At 44.1% G+C, this 12,313-nt stretch overlaps 1 protein-coding gene across 1 annotated transcript in view; it reads right to left on the reverse strand.

The window, feature by feature from the left end:
• The window catches only part of LOC137540885 (P43 5S RNA-binding protein-like), a 151,181-nt gene extending 150,651 nt beyond the window's left edge, over window positions 1-530 (reverse strand). Inside the window, exon 1 of the mRNA XM_068262072.1 lies at window positions 468-530. Within this exon, the coding sequence (XP_068118173.1) occupies window positions 468-473 (6 nt within the window). The 5' untranslated portion in view covers window positions 474-530. The remainder of the gene's footprint in view (window positions 1-467) is intronic.
• Between the last annotated feature and the right edge of the window lie 11,783 nt (window positions 531-12,313).

The following is a 12,313-nucleotide window of genomic DNA, read 5'->3' on the forward strand; positions in this document are numbered from 1 at the left end:
GAGAGGGGAAGCAGCCTTATTCAAGCTAACACAAGGCTGTCGCCCCTCACAACACACACTCTGCCACCACTAGCAGCTGCTAGACACTTCGACAATTCCCACTCTGCTGTCGAGTGGCCTGCACTCAGTCCAACGTTTACCTATTTGGGTCAGCTTTGAGCTTTAGGCCAGAATACGAGAACGCCACACACCCAATGCAATCACACGGTAGCAAGGCACAATCCCAGCATACAATCAGGCACTGAACTTGTAACACAATTCCACTGAAGTCTCTCTTTAGGAGTTGTAACGCTCTGCTTAGTACTCAGAAAGCTAGCTTATTACATAACGATTTAATATTCCCAAAAAAAATTGGAACTGTGCAGAAAGAAATATATACAAAATATTTACAAAAACAAAGTAAAAATACAAAGACAAAAACAAGATAGTTTGCTTATAAACAAAATAAAACAGGGATCAAACATTACCAGCATACAGGTCAGAGCGTTGTTTGCAGGAGCACGCAGCTGGTTGGACCAGGGTAGTCCTAGCTTCTTCCTATCTCCTGGGGAACTACAAGTTCTGAATCTTCCAAGCTGATTTTTTTATAGCAAGAAGCGTAACCTGAAACTACAAATCCAGAAATAATCTAATTTCCACCAGATAGTGATATAACTGTTTATAGAGACTTCTGTAACATCCCAGCTTGATGTTATATGCAAATTTCAATAATAGCAAGATCTAAAGGGGTGGAGGGCGCTATTGTAGGTTAATCTCAGAGATTCCTATTTCACCCGCTGCGCTGCTAACCGGTCACGTGTGGGATCCCACTGACCCACACGAAACAAGAAACACTAATATTGAGCAAAAGACCAATTGCGCTGGGTATAACTAATCAGTTATTTTAGACCATCAATAATAATAGATGCTTATGCATAGAATAAGTACTTTAAAATATATAGTTTTATTCTTATAAAACATGTATCAAACAGTTGTACTCATGTAGTATACTCATAAGAATATGTTACATAAAACGACATAGGTACCAATATAATCAATAAAATTGCTTTGAAATATAACATACATCCATTCAAGCACACTCAGACCTTCCAATATGTAAAAAGGGGGGGAAAAATGTGTGGGTGTAGGGTTACTTGGGATAAATATGTGGAGAGGGGGAAGGATTTGGGTACGTACAGCTTATTGGGTACTAGCAAATTGGGCAATGAATATAGATGGTGAATTTATGATGGAGACTCAGTGGATTAGGGGGTATCAGTATTTGTTACACACAGTTCCTCTTCAGTGGTCTTGCCGATCCCCTTATGATTAGTCCTACTGAGTAGGAAAAGTGCTGATTCTCTAGTCAGTAACGTAACGTAAAGTTCCTTCCCCTGTATTAGCGCTATCCAGTGTATATTTCAGGAGCGGTATACCTTTGGGTGCAGTTTTGTATACTCACGCTTTTGTATACTCACGCTTTGTATACAAAACTGCACCCAAAGGTATACCGTTCCTGAAATATACACTGGATAGCGCTAATACAGGGGAAGGAACTTTACATTACGTTACTGACTAGTGAATCAGCACTTTTCCTACTCAGTAGGACTAATCATAAGGGGATCGGCAAGACCACTGAAGAGGAACTGTGTGTAACAAATACTGATACCCCCTAATCCACTGAGTCTCCATCATAAATTAACCATCTATATTCATTGCCCAATTTGCTAGTACCCAATAAGCTGTACGTACCCAAATCCTTCCCCCTCTCCACATATTTATCCCAAGTAACCCTACACCCACACATTTTCCCCCCTTTTTTTACACATTGGAAGGTCTGAGTGTGCTTGAATGGATGTATGTTATATTTCAAAGCAATTTTATTGATTATATTGGTACCTATGTCGTTTTATGCAACATATTCTTATGAGTATACTTCATGAGTACAACTGTTTGATACATGTTTTATAAGAATAAAACTATATATTTTAAAGTACTTATTCTATGCATAAGCATCTATTATTATTGATGGTCTAAAATAACTGATTAGTTATACCCAGCGCAATTGGTCTTTTGCTCAATATTAAAATTTCAATAATAGGCTAGCTGTCCTGAAGCAAACATCCTCAAAGCACATTAGATGATTCAGGACAAATGGTTGGGTAATTGTTTTATTAACTGATTCCTTGCGCTCGAGGCAGGCAAGATATTTCCTAATTCACACAATGTCCAGGTATCTTTGGGTTATTTAGCTTAGCTGGTATATTCAAATTAGATTCACAGCCCCTTTTTCAGAGAGATGCAAATTTCCCATTTACAGGTGACAGAGACAGTCTGCATCAGGTAGCCCATTTAGACCACTTCCTACTTTACACAGTGTCCAAGTGACAATTATTTCCAAAGCCAGCTGCCAGACTGGCTTCTAACAGACATACACTTATGAGATAGTGCACAGCAGACAGAACATGGCTTCCACAAGATACAAGTTCAAAAATGGCTGCTATATCACCACACCTGGGGCTTCCCCCAGCACCCTCCGCTCCAATTGTTCCCACGCCATCTTCCTCCGCCTCCTTGTGTGGCCGGTAGAAGCCCAGATAGCTTGGCCAGTCGAGGCCCACTGTGGATGTGCAGCTCAGCCTTGTGCACGTGGCCCACTGCGCTCCCATGGGCAGGACTGCTCTGCATCTGCATGAGACGGGAGTACGCGCATAGGCGAACTGCACCTGCGCTGACTGACTGGGACTCCACTTTAAAGAGAATCTGTACTCTGAAATTCTTACAATAAAAAGCATACCATTCTATTCATTATGTGCTCCTGGTCCCCTCTGTGCTGTTTCTGCCATTCTCTGCTGCAAACCTGGCTTGTAATTGCCAGTTTTAGGCAGTGTTTACAAACAAACTAACCAGCTTCTAATAGGCTCAGCTAAGCAGAGTGTGTTAGTCACACAGAGCCTGCAGGGGGTGTGTACAGCTTCTAGCTAATCACAAGCAGCCCTGCACATTCCAGTCTGACTGCCTCAGCCTGACTGTGCCGACTATAGAGAGAAGATTAGATCATATAACAGAGATAACACAGCTACTGTGCAATTAGGAAAAGCTGCAGTAAGCCAGACCACATTAGAAAAGGCATAGGAACTTATAGCATAGAAGAAATAAAGATAAACAATTTGTTACAGAGTCTCTTTAAGGATAAGGCAAGTCGCACCACCCTAAAACCCAAGGGACTGGCCATTTTACTCTAGATCCTAGGATATGGCACCCTCGAGTGCCAGCCACTCACTGCCATTTACAAGGCCAGTACCTGGTGATGTCACAATGGTCAAAATTTATTTTAAGGACAAGGGAAGTTGCACTGCCCTGCGACTAGGCCCAAGGGAAGTGGTTATTTTCTGCAAGATACTAAGGTGTGGCACCCTCGAGAGCCAGCCAATCACCACCATGTAAAAGGCCAGTGCCTGGTGATGTCGCATTAGAAATAATATTTTCCTATTGTGACATCCCCAGGTACTGGCCTTTTAAATAACAGAGATTGGCGGGCTCTTAAGGGTGCCACATACTAGGATCTTACGGAAAATCGCCAATCCCTTGGGTTCTAGCACAGGGAGGTGCAACTTTCATTTAAAATAATTTTTGGCCATTATGACATAACCAGAAAATGGCCTTTTAAATTAGTAGTGATTGGCTAGTAGTGATGGCAGAACTTTTCGAAAATCGGTTCGTAAATGGTCTGTGAACATTTCCGCGTCCATTCGCGAACCGGTGAACGTGGCGAACCGCCATAGACTTCAATGGGCAGGTGAACGCTAACACCTATAAGGACTATTTCTGACCACAAAACTGATGTAAAAGTTGTTAAATGCGGCTTAACACCTGGACAGTGGCATGCCGGAGGGGGATGCATGGCAAAAATTCCACAAGTAAATCAGATAGTGTAAGGGTTAGGCCCGGTACACACTGACAGACGAAATGCCGCATTTACCGCTCTGCAAAATGCTTTAGTGATAATGTCAGGTGAGCGAATAATTATTTTTACTAGTTTACACTTCCAGGATGTAAATGTTAGCTCTCTCAGCGGCAATATTCGTGCTGTGGTGATGGTCACCGTGGTTCTGCGCATGGTCACGGGAGTGAATGCGATCACGGTTTTCCAGCCCCTAGCATATACATGTTTTGAAAAATTATGTTTTGATGCTGCCGCAGTAGCAGGGCCCAGAAGAATTTGTCATATACATTTTTGGAAAATGATTGTTTGTTGTATCCACTGTATCAGAGGCCAGAAACATTTGTCATATACATTTTTTCAAAAAATATTTTTCTTGCAGTCACTGTAGCAGAGGCCAGAAGGATTTGGCCTATGCAGGGTGGGTCATTTATATGGATACACCTTAATAAAATGGGAATGGTTGGTGATATTAACTTCCTATTTGTGGCACATTAGTATATGTGAGGGGGAAAACTTTTCAAGATGGGTGGTGACCATGGCGGCCATTTTGAAGTTGGCCATTTTGAATCCAACTTTTGTTTTTTCAATAGGAAGAGTTGTGTGACACATCAAACTTATTGGGAATTTCACAAAATATATTGTATTTTTAAGCTCAAACATGTCCCTTACAGAAACCTGACTGTGGGCAGATAAGCAGAAAATGGTCAAGATAAAAAGAGTGGATGGTGGTTGAGAAGTGACAAGGAGAGCAGAGGTAGACAATAAAGAAGCTGGACCACCAGTATGCTGGCTTTCACTTTGTGTGCTGCTTTTCTTTTGGCATTGCTCCCATAGTGCTTTGTGATCAGAGGTCATGTGCCTTTGCAAAGCAGTTGTACCTAGGTTGGTGTTGGCCTTCCCACTACTACGTTTATTATGGCACAGATTGCAAATGGCATCGCTATTGTCAGAGGCAGACACACAAAAAAAATGCTGAGCCTTGTGATGATGGCATTCTGGCATTTTGTGAGTTCAAGGTACATGCCTTCTGAACACTGGGCAATTTACTATGGCCACAGGATGTTGCATCAGCACGACCCCTACTACCTCTGTGAAGCAGCCTGCCTCTGCCTGTTATGTTTTTTTTTTATTATTAAACAAGATAAATATAATACAGGACAGTACTGGATAGATAACAGTAGTGGTGGTGGACACTAGGGTGTTTTTTGGGAGTTAAATGTCACAGAACTCAGGTGACACTGCTACTGAGTGAACTGCAGTGCCAGTGAGGTCTTGGACAGAGCACAGTACAGTGACACAGGTGAACTCAATGTCATTGAACTCAGGTGACGGCTAGGTTTATGCAAACTGCTGTGCTGCACTGTGCTGGTGAACTACACGTAGCAGTCAGAACACGGCACGGCAACAGCGCCCAGCACAAAAGCACACAAAAAACAGTCCTGAGAAGGACTATAGCAAAAAACAATTAACCCTTTGCACACTCACATGCAAATGTTCAAATAAATGCATTCACAGGTTCACTCATCCAGGCACCACTGTTATCCCTACAGCTAAGTTAAAAGCCTGAGAAGGACTATGTGATTCTATAGTCAGTGCACTACAAGGAGCAGCACACTTCTCCAACCGCTACAGTGCACCGAATGCACAGAACAGCAAGCTAACTACGCTATCCCTCACTCAGCAGAGATCTCTCCCTATTGTAACTAGCTAAGCAGGCAGAATGTAAAATGGCTACTGTGCTCACATTTTTATAGGGGGGTGTGGTCCAGAAGGGAGAGATACCTCATTGGCTGTCATGTGTCTACTGACTCTGGGGTGAGTGGTACATTTTTGGCACCATGCAAATCACAATCAGTTCTCTGGTTGGTATTGTGGAAAATGGCCAGTCCCTTGGGGTCTAGGCAGAGGGTAGTAGGACTCCCCTTAGAAGAATCTCAAGGCACTGGCCTTTTAAATGACAGTGATTGGCTGACTCTCAATGGTGACTCCTCTTGCCTTTGAAATAATGTATGCCCATTGTGACATCCCCAGGTACTGACCTTTTTAATGGCAGGGACTGGCTAACTCACTTGTTCCGACAAGCATACACTCTACCTTAGGCCACTTCCCTTTTGTCCTAAGGCCAAGTTGCACTCCTACTCGATATCCTACAGCACACTGCTTCCAGGTATGTTTATTGTATACTATCTAACCCCACCTCTTGTTTCCCCCCTATTCCTCTAGGCTGTAGGCTCACAAGGGCAGCGCTCTCTCCACCTTTTGTGTCTTGGAATTTATTATACATTTTATTCATCATGTTACTTTTGTCACTGTCATTACCAATTCTGTATTTTGTATCGATTCTGCATTTTGTCACCAATTATGTATTTTGTATATTGGTGTATTCCATTTGTCTGTATTATTATGTACCCTGTGTTCGTTTCTTACTTTGTACAGCGCCACAGAGTATGTTGGTGCTTTATAAATCAATAATAATAAAAAAATAATAATAACTCTCGAGAGTGCCATATTTTTCTTGTTGAAAATGGCCTGTCCCTTGAAGACTAGGCACAAGGGAGCAAACAAGTGCGCTGGGAGCAGGGCCTCTGCGACAGGAGGGGGTGTTACATGCTGATGCATATCGGAGGGAGCATAGGGACCACATGCACAGCTGCTGGACAGGAGTGAGTTACATCATGCAGATGCATATCGGAAGGAATGAGCGCAGGCATGGGAACACGGCCACATTCAAACCATAAGACGCACTAACCTTTTGGAGAAAAAAAGTGTGTTTCATGGTGCGAAAAATACCGTAGTTAGTATACAGTATTGCGTGATTATAAATAGTTTTTAGTTAATATAAAGTGTAGCGAATATATAGTATATACCGTATTTTCCGCTGTATAAAACACACTTTTTCTCCCCAAAAAATGGGTCTTATACGGCAAAGGCAGGGAATCCCCGACTTATGGACGCCCGCCGATACGGACCGCCGACCCGCCGTCATCGGGGATTCCCTGCCTTGCCTGTGTTCCGCTGTGGCTGCATTCCCCCTTCCCCCCGCTTGTCTCTACCCCCTCCTGTGTCACCGGGTCCCCCCCATGTGAGAAGCGGCAGAAGCTTACCTCCTCCATCTTGCCCGCGGCGATTGAAGACATCTGGCTCTTGTGTGCGGCTTCCTCTAGTGCCGGCTTCTAATGACGCATAATTGATGACGCTTCATTAGAAGCCGGCACTAGCCTAGTGCCGGCTTCTAATGAAGCGTCATCAATTATGCGTCATTAGAAGCCGGCACTAGAGGAAGCCGCACACAGGAGCCAGATGTCTTCAATCGCCGCGGGCAAGATGGAGGAGGTAAGCTTCTGCTGCTTCTCACAAGGGGGTCCCAGCGCCACAAGGAGGGGGTAGAAAGAAGCTGGGGGGGGGGGGGGACTCACAGCCGGGCACATAGAGTGGAGGAGTCACTTGGAGGAGAGAGGACACATAATAGGGCTGACAGGGGGACATTGGGGGAGACAGGACACATGGACATGACAGAAGGACACCTGGGGGTACAGCAATGACACCTGGGGATAAAGAAATGACACCTGGGGGTACAGCACTGACACCTGGGGGTACAGCAACGACACCTGGGGGTGACAGGAGGACACCTGGGGGAGACATGTGGACACAGGAGGGCACCATATGGGGGAGGTCATGTACAAGACGCTCCTGAAATATGGACGCACCAGGTTTAGTTTATATTTTTTTTCCCTGGTTTTTGCCCTCTAAACCTAGGTGCGTCTTATATTCCGGAGCGTCTTATACTGCGCGAAATACGGTAGGTACAGTATATAGTGTAGCATGAAAATATTCAGTATTTTGGTAGTGTAAAGTGTAGCAAATATATAGTATATAGGTATAAAGGATAGCATGAATATATTTAGTATTTAGGTAGTGTAAAGTGTAGCAAATATATAGTATATAGGTATAAAGTGTAGCATAACTACATTTAGGATTTAGGTAATATAAAGTGTAGAGAATATATAGTATATAGGTATAAAATGTATCATGAATTTATTTAGTATTTAGGTACTATAAAGTATAGCAAATATATAGTGTATAGGTTAGCATACAGAATAACATTATTATATATAGTATTTAGGTAGTATACAGTATAGCGTGTATAAATAGTATATAGTGTAGTGTCATTACAGTGTTGCCCATAGTTATTCATAACCCTGGCAAATTTTGACTTAAAGTTACTTTTGTTCAAGCAGCAAGTATTTTTTTGATGGGAAATGACATAGGTGCCTCTAAAAAGATACAAAGACAATGTACAAGAGGCATTACTGTAGAAAAAAACAACTTTTTTTTCAGCTTTTATTTACATTTGAGCAAAAAGTGTCCAGTCCAAAATTATTCATTCCCTTCACAAACTGTCACAGTCTGTGGGAAAATCTAAAGTTCTATACCATTCCAAATAGTCCAAGCTGTTCTACAGCATCCTAATTACCCTGATTAACTGGGAACAGCTGTTTTAATCAACACGTGAAAAACAGCAGCTCTCTGCATTTGGTTTGTGGACAGTCATGGCTAAGACAAAGGAGCTCAGTGAGGACCTGCGGCCAGGGCCGGGCCGCCCAAAATGTGGGGTGAGGCGGGTTCCTCAGGCGGGAAGGGGGTATTGGGCACAGTGGCAGGGAGGGGGGGTTGGACCCCCCCTCCTTTACCAGGGTCCCCCGATCTGCGCTCCCCCTCCAGCCATTAAGCGCAGCAGCGCAGTGTGATCAGGCAGCGGGCGGGGATGACTCACTTCTTCCGCGTTCCAGTGTGCGTTCCACTCTCGTCATTTCCTGCAATGCCGCCCACTGTACTGTAAGTGGACAGCATTGCAGGAAGTAACGAGAGTGGAAGGCACGCTGGAACGCAGAAGAGGTGAGTCATCCCCGCCCGCTGCCTGATCATATTACGCTGCTGTGCTTAATAGCTGGAGGGGGAGCGCAGATTCGGGAACCCTGGTGAGGGAGGGTGGACCGACCCCCCTCCCCACCACTGCCTTCTGCCCCCCTTCCTGCCTGCTACCCCCTCCAGGCTACCTATTCTGGGGGGGGGTTATCATAGGGGGGGCGGCATCTCACAAGTTTGCCTCAGGCAGCAAACAGTCTAGAATCGGCCCTGCCTGGGGCTGCACATTGTGGCTGCTCAGGAGTCAGGAAAGGGCTAAAAGGCCATTTCTAAATGTTTTCAAGTTTCAGTGGCTACAGTGCAAAGAATTATTAAAAAATACAAGATGTTCCGCACTGTGGAAAATCTCAGAGGATGTGGTCGGAAGCCAAAAGTGACACCTGTGCTGGCCAGGAAGATAGTGAAAGTGGTGAAAAAGAATCCAAGGATCACCACCAAGGCCATCCTGGTAAATCTGGGCTCTGCTGGTGGCAATGTCTCAAGGCAGACAATCCAACATGGATGCAGACCAAGGAGGACGCCACTTCTCCAGATAAGGCACACAAAAGCTCGCTTGGCCTTGGCAAATGCTCATCTGGACAAAGAAGAAGACTTCTTGTCTTCTGTGTTATGGTCAGATGAAACAAAAATTTAATTGTTTGGTCACAATGATGTTTCCTTCATTTGACATAAAAAAGGAGAAGCCTTCGGCACAAAGAACACCATCCCCAATGTCAAACATGGTGGTGGGAACCTAGTGCTTTAGGGTTGTTTTTCAGCCAATGGACCAGAGAACCTAATCACAGAAAACGGCACCATGAAAAAGAGTAATACATGAGGCTTCTCAACGATAACATCAGGCAGTCTGCAGAGAAATGTGGCCTTGGGCACCAGTGAACATTTCAGCATGACAATGAACCAAAACACACAGCAAAAGTGGTGAAGAAATGGTTAGCAGACAACAGCATTAATGTTTTGGAGTGTCCCAGCCAGAGTCCTGACTTGAATCCAATTGAGAATTTGTGGAGGGAGCTAAAGATCAGAGTGATGGCATGAAGACCCTCCAACCTGAAAGATTTGGAGCTCATTGCTAAAGATGAATGGACAAAATTACCTGTGGAGACATGCACAAAGCTGGTCTGCAATTATAGGAAGCATTTGATTACTGTAATAGCCAATAATGGCCTTTCTATTGATTATTGAGAAGGGTATGAATTATTTTGGACTGGACACTTTTTGATCAAATGTAAATAAAAGCTGAGAAATGTTTTTTTTTTCCACAATAATGCTTCTTGTACATCGTCTTATAATCTTTTGGGAGACACCCATTCATTTCTGGTCAAAAAATTACTTGCTGGTTGAATAAAAGTAACTTTAAGCCAAAATTTGCCACGGGTATGAATAATTATGGGCAGCACTGTAGTATATAGGTATAAAGTGGAGAGTGAATATATTTAGTATTTAGGTAGTGTTAAGTGTAGCAAATATATATATATATATATATATATATGCAGTATATAGTTAGCCAGTGCCCCAAGTGTCCCCCTTTGCCTCTAATCATTTGCTGGGCTGCCAGATACCTCTGCGCACTACCCCACAGCTTCTGCCGGCAAGACCCCCCCCCCCCCAGCTCGCTTCTTCCCCCTCTTCCCCCTGCACGCTGTCCCCCGCAGTGTAATAAAGGCAGAGGGAGACAGACACACTCACCTCCCAAACGATCCAGGCGGTGCAGCACTTCCTGCTAATCCGTTTGGGCTCTAGTGCCTGAACGGAGAAGCAAGAAGTGAAGGACAAGCACTACAGGGGAGACAGACAGGAGCTGCACTGCCTGCATCATTTGGGAGGTGAGTGTGTCTGACTCCCACTGCCTTTATTACACTGCGGGTGGCAGCTAGCCAGCGTTTTGGGGAGTCTGGCCAGAGGCAGCCGTGAAGGGGGGGGGGTTTCTGGTGGTGGGTATTGGTGTCAGATTACTTTTGCCCTGGGGCCCCATTTTAGCTAGAACCGACCCTGAGGTTGTGAATATGTTTTAGGAAGTATTTTTGTAACCTGCAATCAACATGTGTGCATTATGTGCTTTCAAAGTAGCTTGTTTGCACACAAAATTTTTTACCCGAATTCTTCCAATCAAAAAATCAAAAGCAAAAAAAAAGACCAGAGGATCAAATTCCTAATTATATCCCTCCTTGTGGAATAGACTCTGACTGTGTGTGTGTGTGTGTGGGGGGGGGGGGGGGGGGGGGGCGGCTCTGGTTTACTAGATAGAGTCATCTTGGGGGATATTCAGGGGTCTTGGTCCTTCTGCTATAAATGAAGTGTGGTGCAAAAAATTCTGCTTTGGATTTTCAGTTCATAAAAATACAAAATGCACTTGATTCTGAGCCCGCCAGTTCTCAAACAATGCGGCCGAGATATTAGTATTTTATACCCCTATGCATGGGAGAGGTTGATGAATATGTTTCAGGATGTATTTTGTGGCCTGCAAATAGCATGTGGCAATTATGTGCTTTCAAAGTAGCATGTTTACAGATTTTTTATTAATTTTATCCCAGTATTTCAATCTATATGGCTACATCCCTATTTATACCTCTTGTTGAATGGGGGAGGGGGGGGGGGCTAGCTTTCTAGATTGGGGCCTTTTGGGGGATATTCAATGGTCTTGTACCTTGTGCCCTGATATAAATGAAGTATGGGGCAAAAAAACAACTTGCTTCACATTTTTAGTCTTCTGAAACCCAAATGCATACAATTTTTCCTGTGTATAAAAACAAGGTGTTTCTATAAATACTAGGGATGGGACGAATCCACAATTTCTTCGAATCCGAATCTAAAAATGTTCTCGAATATCTCGAACCTTTCGAATCCCGAATCTAACGAATCCTGCACATAAGAATTGTGCGATCCGTGGTATAGTTGCCCGCAGTATAGGTACCCTGGCATAGGTAGCGAGGTAAAGGTGCCTTCAGTATAGCTAGCTAGGTATGAGTGCCTTCAATATTGGTAGCTTTCAGTATAGGTAGCAAGGTATAGGGGCCTGCAGTATAGGTAGCAAGGTATATGGGCCTTCAGTATAGGTAGCAAGGTATATGGGCCTTCAGTATAGGTAGCAGGGTATATGGGCCTTTAGTATAGGTAGCAGGGTATATGGGCCTTCAGTATAGGTAGCAGGGTATATGGGCCTTCAGTATAGGTAGCAGGGTATATGGGCCTTCAGTATAGGTAGCAGGGTATATGGGCCTTCAGTATAGGTAGCAGGGTATATGGGCCTTCAGTATAGGTAGCAGGGTATATGGGCCTTCAGTATAGGTAGCAGGGTATATGTGCCTTCAGTATAGGTAGGTAGCAGGGTATAAAGGCCTTCAGTATCGGTAGCAAGGTACGTCTGCCTTCAGTATCGGTAGCAAGGTACATGTGCCTTCAGTATAGGTAGCACAGTACATGTGCTTTCAGTATTGGTAGGTAACTAGGTATAGGGGCCTTCAG

The sequence above is a fragment of the Hyperolius riggenbachi genome, chromosome 12, assembly GCF_040937935.1.
Source record: "Hyperolius riggenbachi isolate aHypRig1 chromosome 12, aHypRig1.pri, whole genome shotgun sequence".
Taxonomy (NCBI): Eukaryota; Metazoa; Chordata; class Amphibia; order Anura; family Hyperoliidae; genus Hyperolius; species Hyperolius riggenbachi.